The sequence below is a fragment of the Phragmites australis genome, chromosome 13 (assembly GCF_958298935.1).
Source record: "Phragmites australis chromosome 13, lpPhrAust1.1, whole genome shotgun sequence".
NCBI classification, from domain to species: Eukaryota; Viridiplantae; Streptophyta; class Magnoliopsida; order Poales; family Poaceae; genus Phragmites; species Phragmites australis.
The window spans coordinates 27,835,236-27,861,475 of NC_084933.1; the positions used below are offsets into that span (position 1 = coordinate 27,835,236).

The window sequence follows — 26,240 nt, forward strand, 5'->3', positions numbered from 1 at the left end:
AGAATCTTGAGAGTCTTTCTAAACGTAATCTTATAAAATTTGCTTCTAATAGCAGCGGGTACTCTGGATGCATGCATGCTCTTAAATTCCTCGGGACACATGCATCAACAGGTCAATTTGGAGCCCGTATTGATGTGATACTCAAACTTACTGCATCAAGGAAGACGCACTTGCTAAAAAACTACAACAAAACAACCGAGCAAATGCAACCAGCGACAGTTAAAACAGTCTTATATCTGGCTGGCTGTCGATTCAACCGCGACATGCAGACCCCACGTCCTCACAAGGTCACATGCGCCGCGCGGCAGCAACGTTGCCCGACTCGACGCCAGCCACAACCTTGGGCGCCACTCACCGAGACATGGCACTCTCCCAACGCCATGTACAGTGCGCCAAGACACCGTCATTTCACGCCTTCACGGCCTCACGTGGCGCCTATATAAGCGCGCCCCCGCTGCCCTTCTTCCCTCGCACCATCTAAGCTAAGCTCAAAGCTAGCCACACGCCATGGCCGCCGCCGCCGCCAAGAACCACCGCATTGTTCCCCTCCTGCTCGTTGCTGCCACACTGATCGCGCAGCTCGCGCCGGCCGCGGCCTGCCCCTACTGCCCGACGCCGAAGCCTTCGCCGCCGCCGCCCCCGCCCCCGAAGGTGAAGCCACCGCCGACGCCCGTGCCGTGCCCTCCGCCGCCGGCCACGCCGACGCCTCCGTCGCCGACACCGTCGGGCAAGTGCCCCATCAACACGCTGAAGCTTCTGGCGTGCGTGGACGCGCTCAACGGGCTCGTGCACGCCGTGGTCGGGGCCAAGGCCAGCGAGGCGTGCTGCCCGCTGCTCTCCGGCGTGGCCGACCTCGACGCCGCGCTCTGCCTCTGCACCACCATCAAGGCCAAGGCGCTCAGCGTCAGCGTCGTGCTGCCCATCGCCATCGAGGTGCTCGTCAACGAGTGCGGCAAGCACGTGCCCTCCAGCTTCCAGTGCTCGTAATTAAGTTCACTAATTACTGCATATGTGTATCATTATATCTGAAGGCATGATGGGTTAAAGTTTTATAGTACGTACGTACATGAGCTCTGACGTCTTGAGGTGTAGAGCTGTGGAGTGTGCATTTTGCAATTGTCTACCGATATTGTATCCTGAAGACGTGTGATTTGTGGTTTTGGGTTTATAATAATTAAGTAAGTTTATGAAAAAACTGTGTATGATGTATATGAATCTTCCGGTGTATGCTTTGAAACATGTCAACTTTCGTGTCAAGTCATGGGAAAGTTATGTTTTTGCAACTAAGAGGTTTCATTTCATTCTTTAGCCACTACATTTTTTTTTTGAGTTTTCATTTTTACAACTCTTCAGTTCATGTGTTGTTTATTTTTGGCTCTACCATAAGTTATCTTCAAGTCAACAATTGTTGACAGGACTAAACATGCCAGATCTATGGGAATTGACCAAAGTATTTCTAAATGATGGTTCATTGGATTGGGCTGAGGAAATGGTGGGTGAGGGGTGATTATAAAGGGGCAAAATTGTCATTTTGCATCTTACTTCATACCTTGGCCTACGGAATTAGTCGACAGTGTCGACTCGACACAGGGAAAACTAACTTGTGAAAAAAAGAATTCGGTGGCAAAAGGCCAAAACCAAGACATCCAGATGACCAGATCCTTTCGTTTTGGGACAGCCATCCAACAGATCGATTTGTTACACTTCAGCACGTCGAAATCTGAAATCAACTGGACGCCCTACATGTATCACTCGGAGGAGCTCACGGTAAGCAACAAACAGCAGCAGGAAACCATGATGCAGTAACAGGACTATCGCCGAAGTATTTCCTCATGCTCTTCTATAAATGGCACTCTCAGGTCTCAACAGAGACTCTGTTTCTCCAGCGACATACGTCTAGTAGACGAACATAAGCAAACTGCCACCCAAAAAAAAAAAACGTCAAATTTTCAGGCAGGTTGCCACGGGAAACCAGCAACAGGTCCAGCATGCCGCGCGAGAAAGTTGCTTACAAGATTCAAAGAACGTCGCCCACAACAATAATCGACAGTATTAGTAATCGGGCAGAATAAAACAGAACAGCGATGTTAATGACAAATGTAACAACTCGATATTCTACATATTCGTTTATACAGCAGTTGTTCTAGTACAAGATTCGAAAAACCATCATACTTCACTGTGTTAACACATTCAAAACGGAAAACGGGATCAATGTGCCGCTTTCTGTAATCAGGCAGGGGTTTGTCGAGCTCAAGCGACAGCTTGGAGAGCCCTCTCGAAGTTGGCTTCTGACGATGCCGCGCTCTTAACTAGCACATGATCAGGATGCGATAGCTTCAGCTGGCTGCAAAAGGAAAGAAAGTTAGAAACAAACTACGCTTGTTTTGGCTAGACAAAAGTAAACATTGTGTTAGCAAACAGGTGCTAAACACTGAAACAAAGGCGAATTCTATGTACAATGCCCAAGGTGCACCGGAAAATGGTAAATTCAATTTATCCATACTACCTAGTCTTCATTTTACCCTCAACTTTTCAACATATCAATCTTCTTTGTGATTTGTAAACATCACTCCAAAATCAAAGGAGCGTAGGGGATCCTAGCATGATACCCTGCAAATTCTCTTCATACTATATTGGCAGCATATAAAACAAGTAGAGCAGTCTTCTTGAATACGCGTAGACCAAAAGTTGGACTGGTAAACACAGCCAACATAGGTCAGTTTCAAACTGCTGGGGAAACCTTATCAGGATATATGAGATCAGGAAGAAGTGGCTATAAGCTGTGCGGCATGAGACTAGAACAGACAGATTCATCCAATTGAATAAGAGAAACAGATTTGCTAATTGAAATGGAAAAATATCTCATGACAATGTCCCTGTGGTCCTACTCCCAACACATTGCGAGACCCCAGATCAACATGTTTCTTCGATAGCTGAGGCCAATCCTACAATTGCTAGAACTTGAGTAAAATAGTTGAGTGGCTGCTGTTTGCAAGGCTGAGAAGCAGGAACAATATACTAGTATTGCTCCAAGGTGGCGGCACTTTCTTTTTGAGACCCCAAGGTGGCGGCTCTTTTGCATAACAGCACATGATAATTACACTAGAAGTATAGAATGCTAGTTTCTGATGCCTAATTGTATTCTCAATGTAACTGCTAGTCTTAAAAGTTTAAGCCATTAAACACTAAGTTGACGGAAACATTAATTCCACAGAGTCTCTGTTCGTCTTGCACTCTTGCTAGTTATTTATGTTTATAACACATCATCTGCTAATAATGGCTCCTCTCAGTACATATTGAACATAGGATATGTGCAGTCCAAGTACATTCATCAACTAGTATATTCTAGGATCACTAAATCAGGCGTGCATTTAACATATTAGTTCAAATTCATAAGAGGAGCCCTACACAATCACCTAATGAGTAGCAGAACAGCAGAAGAAACAGTATAGATGTTTTTCGTTTCACTTTGTACCTGAGGAATCGCGATGATGGTTTGCCAAGGTGGAGATTACATACAATAAGATTGGCAAGAGTTTCAGGATCTTTTGCATCCTACAAGAATTAAAAAAAAAGGTTTGAGTATTGTCTTGAACATTACACCCTTATGCATTTCAAATAAAATAACAAATTTCAAATATTTTTTTATTGCTGGAAAGGTGAGTCATCAGTGCTAACCTTGTTCAATGCTTCAAGCAATAGAGTCTCGGCCTCCTCAAAGCTTCCCATGTGCATACAACAAACTGCCTTACCATTCAGAACCATCCCTGTCATTGGGTACTTTTCAGCGAAATCTTGGAATATGAGATAAGCTTCACGGATCTTAGAGCCGCCCTACACCATTGATTAAAGTGCTTTTAAGCACATGTTTCCAGTAAAGACCAATGCAGTGATGAAACTTGAGTATTTCATAACATTGGACTGTGAAATTACTTACAACAGCAATGCCCAGCCATGCATTTGCAAGTTGTGTCAGAGTATGATCTTCATCAATTTGTTGCATGATCTTCAATTGCTTCTCAGCATAGTCTGAACGATGCATCTTAATAAAGATCTGGACATTCAATGCATGCCTGTAACCAAGCGAGTGCCCATTAACAATCTGTGTTAAATTTGATGGATGCCGAACACACTAAAAAATGAGGTTCAAAGCACAAAGATTCACAGTGAATTTACAAATCACCAATCTCAAAATCCAAATTTGTGAAGTGGTATCATATATGACTTCCATTTACAGTACATACCGAAAAAAAATGAACATCTATAGATGATCCTACAACCAGAAAGCACATTTAAGATAAATATCCCCAAAAAATGAACATCTAAACGGCCCAACTCTAAAACATCACAGTTTCAACAAGATAAACATAAAGACCATCTGGTCATGGAAGGCGGGAAGCATAAACACAGCAGAAGTGTTCAACTACATCATAGAGGTAGTGAACAATGAAAGAAACTGTAGTCTTTGTAGTTACTTCTCCAGAAGTAAGATTTTGATTTTTTTATAGTGGACAAGAAATAAACTTGTACAGCATTGTCATGAGTCAATCAAAATTCATTGAGCATTGCTGCTGTTCAGTCTCATCCATAGTTGCGAGACAATTCATTCAATACTGAAAGTCTAAACCATCAAAAGATGGAGGGGAAAAAAGAAACTTACAAATCCAGAGTTCCTCCAGAGTGTGTGTGCTTGAGAGCCTCATTGTAGTCTTGCTCATGCATAAATATAATTCCAGCAATCAATCGCAGAACAGGATTGCTTCCAATTGCTGAATCGCTCAGCCATTCCTTGAGACTGGAGATTGCACCTTCCTTCAAAGTTGCACAAGAAATAACATAAAAGGATTTTCAGACTATCTGGGTTGAAAGGAAAAGGTACTAATGGAAATTAAAGGAATTATGTCCATCTTCTAGGTCTCAGCTATACAAGAAACCTATACTATAATACGCACCAAAAGCAGACTGTTTGAAATTCGAAATATACTATTTGCATGTGATCTTATTGGGAACTTGAGTATATACATCCAACCTTTCACTTTTATCGCACGTACAGGGTTTTAAACAGCAGTGCCTTTAAAGTGCAAAACACAGACATGAATGCACACGCATTACACAAGTGTGCTATCATGAACTACTATCTAATTACTGGAACTGAAATGAAGAAAGGGAAACAGTCAAGCAAAGTCTTACTCTCCAGGTGCCACAAATGAGTTATCATCATCTGTCAATTCGCCACATGTCATTACTTCTGGTGTGGGGAAAACACATATTCTATGGTAATAAAATCCTCAAGCAATATCACATGATCTAATGTTGTTTGTATGATATCATTATGGGTTTCGACAAGAAACAAACGATTCCAGAAATAACATTTTTTGGTAGCATTGCATCATCTTTGGAAACTTTTTCAAGACCCAGAGCTAAAGTTGTGTCTTTATTTCCCAAATACTACACATAACACGTCTGAGTTTGTAATTAAATGGCCCAGTTAGATTTTTTCTTCAGAATAAGTTTAGCTGCTTCACACTGTAGCAACCTTACAGACAAAATATCATCGTAGCTCATAGGTGTCTGCACAGGTTGCACCAACAATTTGAATGGGCAGCACATTACATGTCCAACACCCAGTCCTACGCCAACAAACCTGCCTGACTGTGTCGAGGAAGTGTTACTACTACTGAATTGAATTGTCAATGCTAAATTGGTGCCACGTCACCGAAACTATGTTGTTGCAGAGATGGAAGGGAGAAGAGGGTATTTTCCTCTAGCAGAATACAAATGTAATACATTATTGAATGCTGGTAAATGCCTGATGCATAGTAAGTGTCAAGGGCAATGTTCTAAGAACAAACAAAACATATAGCCCTTGTGCAAATGAGCTGATGCTTTCGATTGAAATGGCACTAGCGATCAATTATCAACAAACTCGTCAGTCCTTAGCCTCTAGTAGTGCAAATGATGCACATGATCTAACCCCAGATCACATTACTCACTATTGCAGCGACAGATCTAACCCTCCGATCACAACAAACCCCACTCAGCAACCCAGATCCAAACCCCGCGCATCCCAATCAGGAACAGATAAGAGGCTACAGATCAGATCCAGCGCGCTAACCTTGTCGCCGGAGAGGTACAGCGCGAGCAGCTTCACAGCCTGCAGCGACGTTGCGGCCGACGAGTCGATCTCGCTGATCACCAACTGCACACAGAGATAGAGACACGCGAGGACGCCCACCGATCAGAGGGAGAGCCAATTCCGGCGAGCAACGGGGGTGCGATGGGAAGGGGACCCGCACCTGGTAGGAGCTGAGGGCGATGTAGGAGCGGAAGACGATGGCGTCGCGCTCGGCGTCGGCGTCGGCGTCGAGGCCCGGGACGTCGCTGTTGTTGATGGCCGCCTGGTAGGCGCCGAGGTAGAAGAGGTTGCGCAGGTTGAAGAGCAGGTCCGGGGTGGCCATCGGTGGTGCGCCGGCGGCGACGGGCGGTTCAACGGCGAGCGGGGAGATCCGAGAGGGTACTCACGCGGCCACGCCTCTGCCTGTTTGGTGACTCGAGTGGCTGAAGGGAGAGAGCAGATTGGGGCCGTATTTATAACTGGGCTATAGTTGGGCCTCGAATGGAGGCTTGTGGGCCCGAGGAGGACGGGTATCGTGGTTTCATGGGCCGTGATGAGGAAGATTCAGCATAGTACGTGGGCTGTGGGCTCAGAAAGTTTGTCGGGCCATTAATTTTGGGCTGTTTTGGTACTGCAATATGGAGGCCCGTGCGTGTTTAGTGGTGATGCGTTTGTAGGAGTTTTTTTATTTTTATATTTTCTAACATAAAAAATTAAATAAATAGACCCAATTGTTGCTGGGTACATGTTCTTACTAATTACTTCATCAATTATTGCTATCCTCGCATCGCTACATTACTTTCATTGAACCAATCCAAATGAACTGTTAATGTTATCCTCAATGAATCTGATAATACTACGTCTGACATGAGGCCATCTCAAATTCTTAATGCTCTTATCTTCAACAGAGGCAACGATTGCTCCGAATACACAAATAATGCTGGTGGATGGATGCAGGCACGAGATCGCTGGACTGGTCACCGAGGTTGGCAAGAACGTGCAGAAGTTCAACGTTGGTGACAAGGTTGGCGTCGGGTGCATGGTCAACACTTGCCAGTCCTGCGAGAGCTGTAAGGAAGGATTCGAAAACTACCGCTCCAAGATCATCTTCACCTACAACTTCCTTGACAGGGACCGCACCGTCACCTACAATGGCTACTCCTACATGGTCGTCGTGAATGAGAACTTTGTCATCCGGTTCCCTGACAGCATGCCCATGGACAAAGGCGCGCCGCTGCTCTGCGCTGGGATAACCGTGTACACTCCCATGAAGTACCATGGTCTGAACGAAACCGGGCAAGCACATAGGCGTGATCGGCCTCGGGGAGTCGGGGGGCTTGGGCATGTTGCTGTGAAGTTCGCAAAGGTGTTCGGGATGAGGGTGACCGTGATCAGCACCTCGCCGAAGAAGAGGGAGGAGGCTATGGAGAAGCTTGGTGCGGATGCCTTTGTTGTTAGTAGCGATGCTAATCAGATAAAGGTAAGAAATGTTTGGTTAGGTTCATCCGTTCATGGGATCTCAAGTAGTTCAATTAAAAGATAAATTAAATGAACACGTTGCAGATGTAATACTCCTGTACTAGTATCAAGGGGCTATCTTGCATTGCATTAGGGGGAAATGAACTATTTATTGTGTTGCTTACACAAACTTCAGTCAACTCACATGGCTGGACCTGCCTATCTATCAATCTGTTACAGTTATTGTGCAGCTTCAGTGCTCTATAAGTACTAGCATCCTTGGTGAAATTTTGTTGCCTTCCTTGGTAAAATTCTGTTGCCTGATCACAAAACATCCAAAGTTCTATGGACTCAACTTCAGATCAGGTTATGTTAGATCATGGTATCATCTTTACCTGAATGTTTACGCCTGTATTTTGATCTGTGTTTTACAGTCTGCGATGAGCACAATGCATGGCATTATAAACACGGCCTCCGCAAGCATGTCCATGGACCCTTACCTTGGGCTCCTCAAGCCCAGGGCAAGATGATCTTGCTTGGCCTGCCTGAGAATCCTCTGCAGATCTCTGTCTTTGCTCTCGTTGGCGGTAAGTCAGTCTCTGAATTCAGATTGAATTCCGTATCTACAGGGATCATGTCTACATTTGCGCGTTATCTCATTCTTTTCGATCAAATTATTGAAAGGTTTTGATCTCATTCTTTTCGATCGAATTCCTGAAAATTGTTGCAATGCTACTCTGATGATCTTCCATGGTGGTGAATGATGAGAACGGTTGCGAAAATCTGAGCACACAGGCGGCAAGACTCTGGCCGGGAGTTATATGGGGACTTGGGGGAGCATCAGGGACACGCAGGAGATGATCGACTTCGCCACCGAGCATGGGGTGACGGCCGACATTGAGCTGGTCGGCGCTGAAGACGTGGACTGGGCCATGGAGCGCGAGCGCCTCGCCAAGGGCGAGGTCAGGTACCGCTTCGTCATCGACGTTGGCAACACCCTCATAGCGGCATGACCAGCGAGCTCTGTAGTTAGCTACGACATCTGATTCCTACTTGAATAAATAAATGTAGTAAGAATGGTACATTGCTTAAACATACTGTCGTGTGTTTATGTATTGTGTGATAAGGGAAGGGATTATATTTGGAATAAAAAGGGAGGCACTATGTAGCCATGCAGTATATGCAACTGTATTGTAGTCGTAACACATGCTACGTGCTGACGCTCAGATGAACAGAACCTTACGCTTAGGGAGGAACCGTTTGTATTCTCTCTCTTTCTCTTGTTCCCAAACTGGTCCAATTGTTCAAACATTTCGAATTATTATACTTGTGCACACAGAGAAACGGATGGACATTCGCACGGTTTGAAGAAAGATTTAGTATACAAATACATTTCAGCTTGGAGACTGTGTTCAAGCTACAAACTCCAGCATCTCATCACCTTGTCATGCCAAGGGATCTGGGGAGGGACAGGGACCGGGCCTCCGGCGCCGAGCTTGGGAACATCACGTTGAGCCTGTGCATGAGGACGTCGGCCTTGGACGGTATCTCGTTCAGCAGGAACTGCTGGACGATCGGCTTCTTGAACCACTCCAGCACGGAGTCGCCGGGCGCCCGCAGGACGACCTTGTTCACCTCGAACGGGGACTCCAGCGACGCCAGCACCTGCGCCACCACCATCTTGAGCGTTGGGCCCGTCACCAGCTTGATGCGCCGTGGCACCACCCCGTAGTAGAGCATCCGCTTCCTGAACCGGTGCAGTGTGTGCACGGTCGCCACGAGTGCCGCGCCCACGGACAGGTTCCGGACGTCCAGGGACCAGGCGATGTGCTGGTCGAAGACGATCGCCTTGGCAAACAGCTTGTTCTCGTACGCAACCTTCCACACGCAGCGGGCGCGGTTCATCTGCCCCATGAGCACCAAGTAGTTGAGGAGGACGTTCACCAAGTACCTGGCCGCGCTCTCCTCGTTGTCGTAGTCAATGCCCTGGAAAAACTCGCGCACAAAGGAGAGCACAGGCTTCTTGCGCTGCTCCGGCCCGGTGAACAGCCCGCACATGAAGTCATGCGCCTTGTGCTTGCTGGCGCTCAGGATGTCCATGATTGCCCGCTCTCTGCTCTCGTCCTGACACCGCACCAAATGCGCGAGGATGGATGTGTAGAGAATCAAGTCCACCTTAGCTGCCCCAGCGATATATGTCTCGAGCAGTGGCCGCGCCGAGTCATACAGCCCTGTCTTCATGCAAGACTCGAATAGCTGCCTTATGATGAAGTTGTTGGTCCTTATGCCAGCTGAGCCCATGAACCGTAGCCACCGGAGTGCAAGGTCAGTAGATCCATCCTTGATGTAGATCATCAGCAGGTCACTTGCAGTCACCTCGATCGGGAACCCTGACGCCTTCATCTCCAGCAACACCTTTGCAGCCAAATCCAACAGCCTCTTATTCGCCAGCATAGTCAGCAGGGCTGAAAACGTGCTCAACCCCGGCCTTGTCCCTGCATTCGCCATGGAGTGATACAACCGCATCGCTGCATCCACCTGCCCTGCCGAAGAATGCATTTCCACCAGACATGAATATGTGGACGGTGTGGGGAAGAACCCAGCCTTCTCCATGTCACCGAACAGCTTGGCGGCGATGTCCAACCTTCCAGACCGTGCATTCGCCTCAACCACCATGGTGTACAACCCGAAGCTCGGTCGGAGCCCTCCCCGCCTCATCTCCTCCCAAAGCTCCATCCCAGCATCCAGCTTCCCAGACCTCAACAGTCCCTCCACCATGGCGGTGCTCACTGCCGTGCTCACCCGGTGGCCCACGGCCACCATCTCTCTGTACATCCCCATGGCCGCGTCGAGCCTCCCTGCCTTGGCCAGCACGTCCACCATCACGGAATACACCCCCGCCGGAGCCCGCCCGACTCCCTTCCTCTGCTTCATTTCTTCGAACATCTTGCGGGCGGCGTCGATCCTCCCTGCGCGCGCCAGAGCAGGCACCGCGAGCTCGTACGTGCCCCCGTCGAGGGCGCACCCCGACGCCACCATTTCGTCGAGTACCTCAAAGGCTTTGAAGGCGAGGCCCCTGGTGAGCAGCAGCGAGAGGAGAGCGTTGTACGCGGGCGTCTCGAGGCCCCTGAAGCCAGCGTCACGGAGGCGTTTGAAGCAGTAGAAGGCCGGCTCGAGGAGGCCGTGAGTGGCGAGCGCGGAGACGACGGCGTTGAGCGTCTTGGGGAAGGCGGCGGGGTCGGGAACGGCGAGGGTGTCGTCGAAAAGGGCGAGGAGGTCGGAGGAGTGGGTGGCGGGCGGAAGGCGCGCGGCGAGGAGCGAGGAGAGGTTGTCGGAGGGGACGAACCAGGGCTGGAGGCGCGCCCAGGCGATGAGGCAGATGAGCGGGGCGGGGTCGGATGCCGGGAGCGAGGCGGCGGCGAGGAGGAGGAGCGCGGGGTCGGGCGCGGAGGGGAGCGCGGAGAGGGCGGCGGAGAGGGGCGCCCCCGAGCGATGGCGGAGCGCGAGCGCGGCGAGGCGAGCCGCCGCGGCGGGGCGCGGCAGTGGGTGCGCGGAGGCGCCAGAGAGGATGGTGGTGTCCGCGCCAGGCACGGCGGGCCGCGCGCCGGTTGCCGAGGAAAGCAGCGCGCCCGACTCGTCCAGGTACTCCACCGTGTCCGTCCACTCCGGCGGCGGCGGCGGCTCGAACGAGAGGCCCCGGCGGCCCCGCGCTAGGGGTAGGGAGAGGGGGATGACCGCGCCGCCGCGGGGGCGGATGCTGCGCGCGAGGCCGACGCGGAGCAGCATCGGCTCGGTGGCTCGGGGCTAACTGGCCGCCGCCGGTGGAGATGCGGCCAGAGGCCGGACTCGAGTGGAGAGTAAAATTGCAACGACCAGCCAAGTTGACAGCCCGTACTGCAACGGGCCGGCCCGCTTCAACCCACGAATGGGCCACCCGCTTCCATCCGGACATGGCCTTCTTCTCCTTCCGCACGTGGCGGTTGCTGATCCAATCGACGGCTCGACGCCTCTGCCTGCTTCCTCCGGGCTCTCGGAGTCCCACGCCACCGTCGAGTCCCCTCCCGTCTCCAGTCTCCACCGAGCCCGCCCTGCTCCAGCCTCCACACCCCCCCCCCCCCTCATCCACGGAAGAGTAGTAGTCGCCGTCTTGCTCCTCCCCTCTGCTGGACCGGTGTGGACTGGAGATCCCATCGCGACCTGGATTGGCTTCCTCTTTTGTTGGTAAGGAATCTCTAGCCTGCTTCCATGGATCGTTCTAAGGGCCTGTTTGGAAGAGGAGGAATGCTCTAGGAAATTTTAGGATTTGGTTCAAGTTTGTACTAAATCCTAGGGTTTTGGATCCTAAAACCCCTTTTCCAAACATGGCCTAAAATAGTTGCTCTGCTCGGGATCTCTTCCTTGCTGCTAGCGATCAATTTTTTGGGGGTTCAACTGAACCCCCACTCCCCGAGTTGAGCCATCTCCTTGCCGTTTACCCCTTGAACTGCAGTATGTGCGAGTTGATTTCATGGTACATGTATATCTTGCCATTTGTTTCAGCATTCCCATCAGGCATCAGGAGAAGCGATGTCAGGAGTGATCATGAAGTTCGCGGTTACATCCATGGTGATGTGGATGGCCCCGGTTGCGATCGTGTATGGGTTTTACTACCAGATAATTCCAGGTTTGGCTGCTGTTCTTCCTACTTGTCGTGTGCTCCGTCACTTTTGTGGTGGTGAAGTGCGTACATTGGTATTTGGAAATGATGTTTTACTTCTTGATCAGGTGTGAGCCAGTTGTCATCCTCGACACAGACCCTGGCCAGCGGTTTCCTTGCCGTCATATCAGTTAATCTGGTCATTGGCTTTTACATATGCATGGCAATGAAGGAGACTCCCCACCAGGAGCCACAGCCAGATCCAACCTTCCTGGCGAACGCTAAAGCAAGTATTAACCAGCCAACATCTTCTCAAGCGAGTGATGAATCCAAGGGGAAGGGGAAGGTTGAGTAAGCAGTACCGCAGGTTGACTTGGTTCTTGTGTATGTTAAGCGTGTGTTATTCAGGAATAGCAGCCACATCCTTTTAAATTGATGATTTCACTGTAAATTTTGAGAGTTAAGGTTATGGAACCATATGATGGACCTTTTGTACCCGTTTACTATGGATACTGTGTTATTAGTATGCTTATATGTATGTTTGGTGCTAGACGGATAGCTATATGGTTGTTAACTGCTGTTTTGGTGACATGATTGCAACTTTGATCCAACATATTTACTCTTGAGAGATGAGATTGAATTTCATGATGAACATCCAAACTTTTAAAGGTTAAAGTTTGTTAAATTGGCATTAGTTAGTTAGCCAGTAAGTATTTGTGAACAATGGGTTGAGCTGGACATAAGGATCAAATAGGACTTTGTTTTACTGCAAACAATTACATAGTTTTTGTGACACAAAAAAGATACACTCTTCATATATTGTTATTGACTTCCTAAAGGATTTCAATCGTATATGAAGCTTTGGCCCAACATAGAATAAAGGAGCACTTGCTCTGGTAGCACTTCAGAGTTCAGTCCTGTTTGTTACATGTTCCTTTCTTGCAGGAGCATACAACTGTTGAATAACATGTATATACCTTTTCATTTTTCAAAATCTTCATTTCTGTACTGAAGCTTTGAATTTATCTGGTTTGATCGTGTAAGTACGACTTTTATTCTGACCAAAATAGGCATGCTGTGTTGTTTCTGATATTGGAAAAGCAAATGATGCAGGTTTGTTAATTCTACAATAAAAGTTCATGGCAGTAATATTGTACTACTTATGACTTTATGGCTTAGGAGTTAGGCTAAGCTAGTAGAAAGCGACTAGCCAAGATTTTATTGTCTTGGAAAATAGAAAAATCATGGATGAATATGGTAAGTACCTCACCAAGAGCATGTCATTTTGGGAAGATAAATAACTCCTGGCCGAATGCAATCAGGCCTTAAACTTTAGCCGGGAATAGGTGGAAACACAGTTCTTTGTTGCTCTAAAGATCTATGCCCATATGGCAAGCATGGACATCAGCCCTGCGCCTACGAAAAGTGCAAGATATGTCATCAGCTGAAGCTTTGTGTTCGTCTGTAGCTTCAGTTTATTGAAATCTGTGGCTAGAAGGTCAACTAGGGACATATAGATCAAAATTCCTGCCGAGGCTGAGTTGAAAACTCCTTCGACAACGAAGGCAGTAGAACTATGAACATTGTAGCTAGATGAAATTGCAATCCCTAGTGCAATGCCCACGGGTGTGGTCAGGGAGAAAAACATTGCCATCATGACGGTTGCCCTTAACTTGAAATTTGCCTGCAGTGAGAAGTGGAAATCAAGGAATGTTAGTGTTTAATTGATGTGAAGCACACTATGAAATTAGCTTTTCTCCTTGGTGTTCATTTATTTTCTTTCTTGAAAATATGTGCTAGCTTTAGTTTATGAAGTAACATATCATTGCTAGGGTCTGTTTGCATGAAGCAATTGGTGCTCTCTCTCTCTCTCTCTCTCTCTCTCTCTCTCTCTCTCTCACACACACACACACACACACACACACACACACACACACACACACACACACACACACACACAGTTGAGGTTTGTTTGATTTAGCTTTTGCAACATCAGTCTGTGGAATGATTTATCACTGATTGGTGTTGGGAATATACTTTGTGTTTATTATTATTATTGGAAAAAAATGATTAGTAATGGTTCATGCTTGTAACGTGTCATGTTACTATCCAAGAACATTTCATTTGAACTTTATATATCTCAGCCTTTCTCTTGTTTATCACCCCTTTCTCCCAAAGGGATCACTTCTAGAGTTCTGGTGGTACACATGCTCTGACATGCTGATTTATGGAATTGCCTTTTTGTACAAGTTGTAGCTTCTCATTATTTTGTCTGTGGGATATATTCAGGTATTTTAGGTTGTGGTGCAAGAATATACCTGCACAATACAACCACCCAAGCCTATGCCTTCAAAGAATTGATGGAAACTAAGGGCACCAACAAGAGGCCTGATGGTGGATGACCTCACAGATGCACCTAAGGACACCCCAATGATCACTGAATGCACCAAGATTCCGAGCTCAAGGACCTGCATGGTGAGATATTTAACTTGTTATCTCAAGGGCTGTTTGTCATGAAAATGCCAACCTAGTTGGGGAACAGTGTGCAAAAGGAGTCAGTTCTAAGGATGGAGAGGAACATTATGCTCTGAAGAACAAATTATCACACCCACCAATAGGTATCGATCTCCTCTCCCAACACCTGTTTCTTCATTATTGTATGGAAATATGTACCATAGTGATTTTGGAGAAATACTAATATCGTTATGTTTTTTTATCTGGAGCTGTGTACGGGAATTATGTATATCTAATGTTCAATGTAAATATCTGATCGATCATAGTAAGATATCTGGAGCTAGTTCAGCAAACTGTTATGTTATTATCTTGATCTGATTATGTGCACTATTAATGGAAAAACGAGGTATTCTTTATTCTATTTCAAGTTATATATTTCATGCTTCTTTACCATTTTCTTTGCTGCACTGTTTTCTGGCACTCGTGGATTAACAAAACTTCAACTTTTTTTTCAGTACTATAGTGAGAGAGGCTTATGAGCTTCAAGTGACTGCTCTTACCTGAGATACCACCCTGTGCCGGATTGTGTCAGCTATTGAAGCCTCCTCTGGTGAACTGATGACGTCCGCTTCTCCATGTGAATGCCCATGTGTTGCATGGGTGTGCACATGCACATGTTGTACATGCCCAGTCCTCTCCTCGTCTACAGGTTGCTCATGTATCTCTAGGTTGTCAATTGGTCGTGCCTTGCTGAAGTGAGACCGGCGGTAGTACCCAGCAGCCACTGAGTCTATCACCATTGTGGCCATTGCAGCAGACATCGAGACGAGGCCTGCGAAGGGGAAACCATTCCTATCCCTGCCACCTTTGTGGAGGCACGGGGATGTCAGGCCATCAAATGCTGCTGGCAGAATGTGGACCATGCCAGTGGCAAGGATGACACCAGCCGCAAATGCCTTGACCGCGAAAAAAATGTCACCATCAGGGTTTAGTGCGGCCATGGAGCGGCCAAGCACCGGGACCAACACGCCGGCTGCTCCGGCTGTCAGGATGGACGCCATGGCGATCAGCTTCAGCTTCATTGCACCATGGCTGTCAGCCCCATCTGTGGCATTTGTGCAGTTGGAGGTGCTGGCCGCAGCCAGTTGTGCGAAGAGCAGGAGCCATGGAAGCACTTGAAAGGTATGCTTCACAGCCTCCATGGCACTGATTATGTCTTGTATGGTATGCTGTGTATTCCAGACAGTATGAGTGACAAGGGCATGGAGCCAATGGTTGGTACTTTATATAGGAGGGAATGTGTTGATTGGGATGGTTGCTGAATTGCCATCCTGCGGCCTGGTGGGGTCTGCTACTCTCAGTTTCCACATCCTGTGGCCATGTGTCAAAAACTACTGTGCAAGGTGGTGTTCATACTGGAGCCTATACTATACTAGTCACCAGTGTCAAGGACTGAATCCCCACAAGGCCACAACATGGTGCTGCTGTTAGTTGCCACTTTATGATGATGTTTAACGACCAGTGAATAGTCGAACATGGAAAAAAGGAGATCCAGCACAGATCTCTGAATCTGATCATCCTCGGTGTTAGCTCCTGCGTCGCTTGGTTGGCTTGTTCAATGACTGCAGGATCATATGGATTGGCCATGGTATATAGAATTCTATGCCATTCATCCTGGGAAAGCAAGGAACATATTGAAAGGAAAAAGGCCTACTGACGGCTAAGGACGCAAAGGGGTGAGTGATGCTTTCTGGTCTAGTCAGAGCTCAGTGTAGTGTTCACACCATGTTGTCATCAGTTAGATAATTAGACTAAACTCTTTCGGGACTTGCACTTTTCTGGTGAGTTCTTTTTGGGAGCTTGCTGATTTTCTCGATGGAGGGCTGAAAAGATTGGGTTGATGATTGGTGAATCATTGACCTGATAAATTTATAGAATAGATTAGGATGTTTTGAGTAGACAAACTATAGGAAAATATAGAAGGGTTTTTATATAGTTTCAGACTTTAATTAAGATAATAACTTTATATCATATTTGTCTTGTATTGAATAGAGTCTGTTACAAAGAGGTGCGTGATTAGTCTGGATGGATCTAAATGTAGTTGGTGACTTTCTTGCTTTGCTCATGGTGTCTTCTCACTTGTGCGATTTGTAAAGACTTGTTAGCTCTTAATGGCTCGTAATGGCTTGTAGAAAGACTTGACCTCTGTAGGGTCTATAGACTCTGTATATTAGTGGGGATGTCGTAAGTCATCTAAAGTCTTTTTGTTCTTGGAGTTTAACTTCACTATTTACAAGAAGATACCTTAAGTTACTATAGGTAGTTTTTTTTATCTACGAATCTTTTTCTCAGAGATAGAGATATGCATTGAGAATTACACGAAATATTAGGGTGTCTGGATAGGTTAATTATCTATTAGTCATCATCAAGCTCCTGACTAGTATGTGATATGAGGTTTCGACGGGTCAAATACTTGGTCAGTAAAGATAAGTATTTTGCCCGAACGTGTCATTGGGTAAGATTCAGATTTCTGATTGGGATGATACATCTAACTGGATTCTTTGGGTTCTCATATCATCTATTTAGGATTCCGAATACCTTTGAATTCTCAAATGAATCCTCGAGATGATATTCCATTCAAGTAGGGTTTCTGATTCGTCCGAAAAGCATCATCCTGTCCTTGCAAAAGGACGATGAGGAAAAGATTTATTGATGGTTAGGTTTGGAAGTTGGACTGTCACAACAGAAGTTTTACGTGGTGGTGAAGAGATTATTTTCTTTTTTTTCTGGTAAAAGATCATGATGATGTTTGAAAACTGAGTTTATTTATCGGTGTAGTACCTCAGCTCTCTTGTTATTTCATACCAATAGCCCTCGCATGTGACAAAAGAGATCCTAAATAGAAAATGTGATAGGACCCGACACAGAATATCATAGTTCCGAGTAATACTTTGAACCGCTGTAGTGGCTAGTCAGAGCATCATCGAGTTCGCTTAAGTTTTCTTATGTAACATGTGCTTGGAAATAAAAACTTATTCTTTTGTTAGTAAAAAACACAAAAGAATATAAATAAAAAAGGTGGAACTTATTGGGAACTCGATACCAAGGAGATAGCGAAACCTAACATGCTTGGTGCTATTTGCTTCTCTTCTAGCTAGGATAGGAAGACTTCGTTACTAATCGGGATGCTTAATCGGGTCAGCCCTAGGTCCGATATGAGTGGGAGGTGTTGTAGCCCCTGACACTCAAGGACGATAAAGAACCTTTGTCACACCCCATGAGTTTCTAACTTAGAACATCGTCTCCACGCAAAGGAAGTCACTTTGCCACACACATAATATATTATTGTTAGCTCTTGGTATATCGTATTCATCCAGGTGGCTCGACTGGTTATCTGGGAAAAAAGCTCAAAGATAATAAGATAAAATTGGCAACTGACCAATATGAATTAGCCGGTCGGGGTACGAGAAAATAATCGAATGCTCATATTTCCCCTTTAGTCATATAAACTCTTGTTTCCTGAAATTGATTCCCGTGTGACCTTGTCTGGGCTTATCTAGGTGCGCGTGATAGATAGAGGTACCCAGATTACGGCTTACCGCCGATGTACCCATCTTACGAGTGCTAGACGTTGAGTTTAGGGAAGAAGAAAAAAGAGCACAAAGAGATTCAAACGACTTCACAAGAAATACAAACATTTACTAGTGTGAACTTACCCTCAATACTTATACATAGAATTTTTGGAGTTGGTCGACATTCTAAGAATTATTGAAGACTCATCAATCCTCCATTGCTAAGAGACCGAGGGTGAGTGGATTCAACAACTGTGTGGAGAGCATTCCACATTGAGGATAGCTTGTTGCTGTTATGTTAGCCCTGAACAGGTCGTAGAACCAGGTTCTCGGCTTGGAGGGTTCATTGTCGAACGTCTTGGTCATAGTAGCTCTGGAGGGATTTTATATTCATTTGATCATATCATCACTTGAGTCCTTCCTCGGTAGAGATATCGAATGAGACGAAAAGGAACTTGAAGTCCCTGGGCCTTAGAGTGGGGTCCCGTGAATTTGCGAGGTCATCATCTTGAGTGGACGGATTAGGCCCCCCATCTCCAATGACGAAGACTTCTCAGGGGTAATCTCAAGTGGAGGAGGAGTCCAAATCCATCGTAGATTTGTCATAGGAGGAAATCTTCGGGTAGGTATCTCGATAATCCATATTGTTGAAAGCTGCGAGGGAGGATCTAGACTTGCAGCGAACGTTGTTCTCGCGATTGTCTTGGCAACTGAGTGGATTGAATTCGATGTCGTAATCCTTGCCGTATTGATCCATAAAGTGACTTACCTCGTCGCTAGAGTTGTCGCTAGTTATATCTTCACCGAGGTCCACCCGATCGAATGTCGATTCGTCGTCGGTCGAGGGAGTGAAGTTGTCGTAGAACACTTCGTCCGAGAAGCCAGTCCTTGGTGCAAGTTTAGACGAAGCCGACAGCATATCGTGTGTAGATGTTTCAACGCCTATTATCATGATTCTCATGAATGACGCTAGCTATCGATGATTGGTGAACCGCCGATCTTACAAATTTATAGAATAGATTGATAATGCTTTGAGTAGATGAATTACAGAAAAACACAGAGAGGTTTTTATATAGGTTCAAGCCTCCCTTATAATAATAACACTACATCTTGTTAATCTTGTATTGAATAGAGTCTGTTACAAGGGAGATGCGTGGCTAGCCTAAATAGATCTAAATTTAGTCAATGATTTACTTGCTCCGTTTATGGTGTCTTCTAGCTTGCGTATTTTGTAAAGACTGTTAGCTCTCGATGGCTCGCAATGGCTTATAGAGAGACTTGTCTTTCGTAGGGTTCTCAGTTGTCTTTCGTAGGGTTCTCAGGTTTCGTATATACAGTGAGGGTGTCGTACTTCCTCTAGAATCTTCTTTCTTATTTTCAAAGATAAACTTTTTTATTTATAAGATACCTTAGGTTCCTAAAATTAGTTTTCTTTCATCCAGAGATCTTTTTCTCAGAGATAAAATATATCTGAGAATTAAAAAAAAACCCTAAGATGTCCAGATGCAGTAGTTATCCATTAGTCATGGTCAAATTGTTTGGCTAGTGTCTAACCTAAGTTGATGAGAATAATATTTGTTAATGTGAATGACCGATGGAGTCACTCGATCAATCAACCTTTCTCGCGAGGTTATTGCTTCTGTTTGGGTGTTGCCGGTTTCCTTATCTTCTACAGTATCCTGGTGTCGCAAGGAAAAGCACTAGTCTTCATGTCGCCTCACCATGCTGCTTTACCCGAGTGCTCCTGAACCAAACTGATGTGGTGATGTCAATGACATTGGCAGCCATCGCGACGACTTTCTAGAAGCTGCGTCTCACCCTTTGCTAAGAAGCTGAAAGCTCTCTCTACGGAGAGAACCCCTAAATGTATCTGACGTTTGTTGATCCGGACTATCCATCCCGACATACGGGAAAGATCAAAGGCTGGTTTTGTTACAAACAACTATCCTGTAAATATGATTACATCCTGAACATGGGTTCAAAGGTGAAGCAAATGAGATCATGCGAAACGGAAGTGATGGATCTAAGAGAAAGCAACTCTATTGGGGCCCTGACTCCACTGTGAGCCAGTTCCTGTACGTTCGGACCAAATGCATCCGATGTACGGCCGTTTGGCTCTTTAACTGCCAATTGATTGGGTCACATGATTTTGGATACTTGTTCGTAGTTCCACTAACCTTGGCGCACAGAGGTCTCTTCGTCCCATATCCAATGTCGAGCAATATTTGTGCATGCATCAAACTCTAGCCATCAAATAAGGAGGGACGGGACCCCCTGGTTGGAAGGTTGATGGTGAAAGCTGAAACTTTGTGATGGGAAAGAAAGCTCAATTTGATGGAAAAGAAAGCTGGATTGACATTGCCAGATTCTGGCCCCAGTATGGATAAAAGATCTCCTCATCGATTTGCCGTATGCTTGGCCGGTGTTGCTTGCCATGGTCAAGCTATCTATAGATTGAGGAGATTTAGAATATTAAAAGAGACTTAGATTAATTCTTCTATTGCTTTATTATAATGGATGTTATGCCCTCCTTTACATAGAGTTAATCTTAACAATTTAAACTAACAAAAATTATCACTAATTAAACAAGTCATGTGCTACAGTGCCACGGTTATTGTTCACGGGGTCGTAACTTGAGTTTATTACCTACCTGGTCTATTGACCCCTACAGGGCTGGGTTATGGCCGGTGCACTAGAGAGAAAGAAGCCGGCGAAGGCGATGTGACACGCAGAGAACGGCATATTGGACGGGACAGCGAGATCCTTGTACATCAACAGCAGAAGCACCATCAGAGCAACTGTGGAGGAACCAATAATGCTCGCGAGATGCATGCATATGTAAGACGATGATGGTACGCTTGACTTGACCCGAGGGAGATAGTGCATGCTCGCTTGGCTGCTTGACTCGATGCTCTGCCTGTAACAGCACTGAAAGGAATCTGCAGGGAATAGCTAGCTCGTGCAGCTTCAGAAAGGGGCCTAGTTTTTTCACAAGGTGGCAATAGATCAACCAAATCTGCAACCTGACGTGCTACTGCGTGTATCATTAGGTGTTTCGCTAGTTGGAAGTACTGGCAAAAGGTCAAAGGAATTTACATGTACCACTAATCGATTTGAGCTGTGCTGCATCTGCATTTTGCCAGTAGCTTCTGAAAACTGAGGAATGGAAATTGTGGGTGTAGAAGGAAATAGTGCAAAGGCGGATTCTGTAATCTGTACCAGCGCGGCCACCAAGCTCTGACCTTGGCCACCGGCAAGCTCGGACGCCGCGCGCGACGCGGTTTTCCATTGGTTGGTACTTGGCAGGACGCCACGCTGGGGGCCCGTTCCTGTGAGTACGCGCGTGCGGCGTCGCCTCGAGGGCTCGTCGACGAGCTTTTCCATCGCTGAGCCGGCGTTTCGAACCCCGACCACGGCCGCTGAGGCAGTCGGTGCTTTCCCATCGCATATCCCGGCCGTCTAGTGCGGGAAGACACCCGCGCGGGTGCTCGTTTATCAGGAAGGCGAGAGTGCGGCGCCGCCCACGGAGCTCCCCGGAGATCCCTGCCGTGGCCGGCGGGGACGCAGGTGGGCGCGCGTGGGGGGAGAAGCCAAGAAGGGGTGGTCGGCATTTCAAATGTCGACAACCATACGGCCCAATGATATTTCGTGGCCCAGTCATACAATGCGTATTAAGCCCATGAGGATAAGGGCCCAAGTTTGTTTCAAGTCTGGGCTCCGGCTAGATTTCGTGGCCTGTTTAGAGTTTTTTATTTTAATCTTTTCACATTTAGCAAATTTAATAATTTTAGACGGCCGTTTAAACAGATGCTTATAGTTGACATTTTAAATTTTAAACGGGCATCTAAAGTTGCTAAATTTAAAAAATTGAAATTAAAAAATCGCCTGTTTACGCTCTGGCTTAATTTTCCATGAGCGTGCGTAGCCACCAGATTTGAACAAATAATTCACCACTTTATTTTTTAAAAGATAAGAGAAGCTTTATTTGGAGATGAATAGTGTTCCGGTCTCTGCACCGAGCATGATGCTGATGCACCAAGCCAAAGCAAAGGAAAAAGGTGTAGTGCGCACCGAGCAACACTGAGTCTCCGACCTACAGCTCAAAACCACCCTACAAACCTACAAATTCATGGGTGGGATTGGCGATTGTTTCATCCGAGTCAGTTGCCGTCGAAGCTGCATATGGATGAACGAATTATGAGGCGCGCAGTTTGGTCTCCTTTGCGTCAGTCGCTCTCGGTAGGTATATGGCTAGGTGCGGGCAGTTGGCAGCGACACCAAACACGACCTGATTTGCGAGGCTCTCGCTTTCTTCCCTCCCATACGTACGTACGCACCTTGATTCACTTGTCAAATATGAAATATATCCCGCGAGCTCGACTGGCTACAATGGAGCAGTACGTAGTCAAGGTCGTTATCTCCCCTGAATTTGGGAGACGGTGTTGTGTGCCTGCACCACGTGAGAATCCGGTGCCTGATGTATGTCAGCTGATTGCCCTGTACGTAGTAGATAAAGTGATACTCACTCTGTTAAAAAATCTTGCACTAGTAGAAAACTGATCGACGTAAGTAACCAACTTCTATACACGCGGCAGAGATAGTTACATACCGAATGAACACTTATAAATAGCTTGACTTAAAATATATATAGGTAATTAGCAAAAATTCGGATACAAAGGTTAAGTATATTTATATGCATAAACGATTTGAACTCAAGTGTAAGTATCTACACCTAACTAAAACACTATTATATCTTAAAATCATCAACATAACAAAACTGTAACTTATAACATATCAACTCTTCATCAACATCAACAGTTATGTCCCAACATTCTATCACAACATCCTGGTATCGAAGACTCTACGATTAATACAGATGGAAAGTAGCGTGCTCATGATCAAGAGCGTGACAATTCGAATTGTTCTTACACCCCGCAAGAGTCACATCTTACCCACACGATACGAGAAACATTTAGCTTGTGCTACCCGCTAAACTGCACACAAGGGGTACATGTGTCAATCTTTTCTAATTGAGCCCTGGCCGTTTGAATATGCACATATAGGTGTGGAGGTCTAACAGGGCTACTTCCGAAGCACCCTAGTTACGCCTAAAGATGTGGAGGTAGCTAGAACTACTCCTCAAGCAAACTAGATACCTCTACAAGCCTATGATGCTCACAACATCTTTCCGATGTTACCTCTACAAGCCTATTATACCCATGACACCATAAACCCACATGCCAAAAAGTCACAGCTACAAAAGATATTTGGCTTATCTTACCATTATATCGACATGTGGTGAGTACGGAAAGTGCTAGAGCCAACAACAACAACAACGGATGATGTTTAATCGATTCAAGCGGACATATAGCATTTGAGACTCCCTTCTCGAGCCATCCCTCTTGCCCACCAAAATCTTGTTTCATCCTAACTAACTTAAACATTCCATCATCATCATCTTTGAGAATAAAAATATAAGCTCTAAGCTCACGAACGATGGTCGAACTACTACTCGACTTCTACCGACGACATAAGCCTTGCTAAGCATGACATATTCATTTTAAATTAGACCATTGATTGTTATACCCAGAGTTACAATGGATAAAAGGATATCGATACCAAGGAACATTAATGTAACAATTAGGATCCAATCCTAAAAACCCGACCTCGACTAACTATCATGCATGACATACATATAGTATACTTTATCAAATTAAAGACAACATGTGATCCAAAGTAATGGGTGCAACATGCTTAGATGCTTGCCTTGCTTAAGTGCTTCACACACAATATCATAATCAGGTTCCACCTCAAGAAAACCCCCGTCGATCTCTGGTTTATCGATCGCTAAAACAAAGAACGGTGCATTACAATTGACATGACGAAATGCTATGATATATGCACCAAATACCATAAAAATAAGAGATGAGTTATTGAGTAAAGAACATGATGGGACAAGAATCATATGAATGGAAGTGCTAAAGCTCATGTTATAAAAGATTTATTTAAGGTCTGATAAAAAAAATTATAATTAAGCTAGCTATCAAGATTAAATGAGCTTCACAATTTAAAGTACACTTTCATCCTAAAGTATATTTTTATTAGATATCACTGATCATAACATGAATTTTCCAAGTAGTTTCATAATTTTAGGATACCACATTAATTAATTGTGAGTTAATTAAGCTAAAACATAATTAATTAATTAATTATAAAAAATATTTCTGGAGTTCCAACATTTTTAACATGTAGCTAATACTCATACAAAGCTAACATAACTGGTCTCATAATTTTTAAAGTTTATATGAATTAACTATAAAATTTACAAGCTATCAGCAAAATAAAAAAAAAGAAAAAATCTGGAGGGTCCGGGTTGAATCCGGAACCTTCGGGTGGAGGTCCTATGTTAAAAATTACTTGAATTAACTTGAAAACCTCCGGGTTGTAACATAACGCGAGCTTTTTGACGATTCTTTAACCGATTCGACTTACATATTAAAGTCTAACCTAAATAAGCATGTATAGGCACTAAGACATGGATTCGAATCCTAATTTATCCACTCCACCAACTCGAATCACTAGCTCGTCTCATCCAAACATCTCACAAATGCTCCATTTCATCAAGAACAATATGCATCACCATTCTTCAATTTGCAGCTCCAAAACATGAATTCATATATCCTAAAATGTGCATTGTTGCTACGAGATCCTAGGAACTTACCCAAGATCTTTTGCCAAGGCTTGTGTCCATCGATTTGGGGAAAAAACAAGGAAAAAAGGCTTGGAGGAGAGGAGACCACGCTGCTGAAAATTCAGAAAAAGAGGGGTGACGAAAATTGATTGAACTCCTCCAAATCTTCATGCATGTTAGAATTTCTTGGGTGTATAGGAAGCTTAGGAGATGGGGACTCCTCCAAATCAACATTTGTTTTTCCCAAACGAGGTACTTTAGTGCCTAAGAATTCTAATCCAATTAAATGGATTCACTGCCACACCTACATGAGACTTAAATTAGTGAAAACTTTAACATTATTTATTTTCAAAATACACAGCAAAGATCAAACCACTATTAGAAGTAACTAGTACTCAACCATGCTTAACAATTAAACATGATGCTTATGATGCTCATGATGTATGATTATGCTTAATGACATGATTACGGAAATTAGGTTGTGACACACATAAGAAAATCCCGCGACCAACTTTCATTGGTTGCGAGATAGGCACTCCTCCCCGACGGACAGGTCATGGCCGGCGTAGAGGTCTCGTGTCCCGTTTCATAGCATTAAATGCTACGTGATGAGCTCTTAGGTGTGTCAGACTGCTTCACATGCATGCGAGATCGGTGATGGGACATGGTAGACCGATTGAGTAGGGTGAGGTAAGCGTGGAGGAGTCCAACAGATGGGACGAGCTCGACAGGGTCATTAGAGCAAGAGGGGTACCTGCACCATCTGTTATAATAGCATATGAGTGGAAGGTTTAACTAGACATGGGGCTACTGCTTTTGGACCTATTTGTAAGTTCTCCTTCTCTCTATTCTAGTATATAATGAGAGGAGGACCTGGCTTATAAAGGGGAGGATAGAAGAGAGGAACCGGGCAGAGCAATGTATCTCAGCAGAAACTCATCTATAACAAATTCACAAATACTCATAACAAAATACACATGACGTAGGGTTGTTATCCTTCAGGAGGCCTGAACCTGGATAACCCCTGGTGTTCTTTAGTTCTAGAAGATACACATCCGTCCAAGACGTTGATCACGCGCTCATCGTCCAATACATCTCGTAATCATTGTCTAGAATTAACCCACGACATTTGGCATTCCAGGTAGGGGACACCTTTTCGAGTTTGGTAAGTTTTAGTAGTTTGTTTGGGCTACTCCTGGCTACATCCGTGGCAACCGCCGAACCCCGCTCCAAGGACCTTAACCGTCACATGGTATTCACCGTTGGGCACGACCCAAAAGAGTCTGACCGTGTAGTACGGGGCGCCGGAGGCCC

At 45.5% G+C, this 26,240-nt stretch overlaps 5 protein-coding genes and 1 pseudogene across 6 annotated transcripts; 3 read left to right on the top strand and 3 right to left on the bottom strand.

The window, feature by feature from the left end:
• Positions 1-448: 448 nt before the first annotated feature.
• On the top strand, positions 449-1,257 carry LOC133888487 (36.4 kDa proline-rich protein-like). Its single transcript, XM_062328758.1, has one exon. The coding sequence runs from the start codon at positions 508-510 to the stop codon at positions 985-987; it is 480 nt and encodes a 159-aa protein (XP_062184742.1). The 5' UTR covers positions 449-507; the 3' UTR covers positions 988-1,257.
• Positions 1,258-2,040: 783 nt separating this feature from the next.
• On the bottom strand, positions 2,041-6,574 carry LOC133888485 (coatomer subunit epsilon-1). The gene is made up of 7 exons (XM_062328757.1): positions 6,297-6,574; positions 6,116-6,199; positions 4,661-4,812; positions 3,938-4,073; positions 3,679-3,834; positions 3,476-3,555; positions 2,041-2,344 (listed from the first exon to the last, which is right to left on the bottom strand). Exons 1-7 carry the CDS (start codon positions 6,456-6,458, stop codon positions 2,251-2,253), a joined length of 864 nt encoding a protein of 287 aa, XP_062184741.1. The 5' UTR covers positions 6,459-6,574; the 3' UTR covers positions 2,041-2,250.
• A 505-nt stretch (positions 6,575-7,079) lies between these two features.
• LOC133888486 (probable cinnamyl alcohol dehydrogenase 3) lies at positions 7,080-8,586 on the top strand (annotated as a pseudogene).
• Positions 8,587-8,818: 232 nt separating this feature from the next.
• Positions 8,819-11,495, bottom strand: LOC133888483 (pentatricopeptide repeat-containing protein At1g79490, mitochondrial-like). Its single transcript, XM_062328753.1, has one exon. The coding sequence runs from the start codon at positions 11,357-11,359 to the stop codon at positions 9,011-9,013; it is 2,349 nt and encodes a 782-aa protein (XP_062184737.1). The 5' UTR covers positions 11,360-11,495; the 3' UTR covers positions 8,819-9,010.
• A 100-nt stretch (positions 11,496-11,595) lies between these two features.
• Positions 11,596-12,798, top strand: LOC133888488 (uncharacterized). The gene is made up of 3 exons (XM_062328759.1): positions 11,596-11,794; positions 12,113-12,236; positions 12,338-12,798. Exons 2-3 carry the CDS (start codon positions 12,140-12,142, stop codon positions 12,562-12,564), a joined length of 324 nt encoding a protein of 107 aa, XP_062184743.1. The 5' UTR covers positions 11,596-11,794; positions 12,113-12,139; the 3' UTR covers positions 12,565-12,798.
• A 142-nt stretch (positions 12,799-12,940) lies between these two features.
• LOC133888484 (zinc transporter 3-like) lies at positions 12,941-15,966 on the bottom strand. 2 transcript variants are annotated; one of them, XM_062328755.1, is made up of 3 exons: positions 15,224-15,966; positions 14,528-14,677; positions 12,941-13,893 (listed from the first exon to the last, which is right to left on the bottom strand). In XM_062328755.1, exons 1-3 carry the CDS (start codon positions 15,863-15,865, stop codon positions 13,588-13,590), a joined length of 1,098 nt encoding a protein of 365 aa, XP_062184739.1. In that variant the 5' UTR covers positions 15,866-15,966; the 3' UTR covers positions 12,941-13,587. The 2 variants fall into 2 exon arrangements, with proteins under 2 accessions (XP_062184739.1, XP_062184740.1); XM_062328756.1 differs by lacking the exon at positions 14,528-14,677.
• Positions 15,967-26,240: the final 10,274 nt, after the last annotated feature.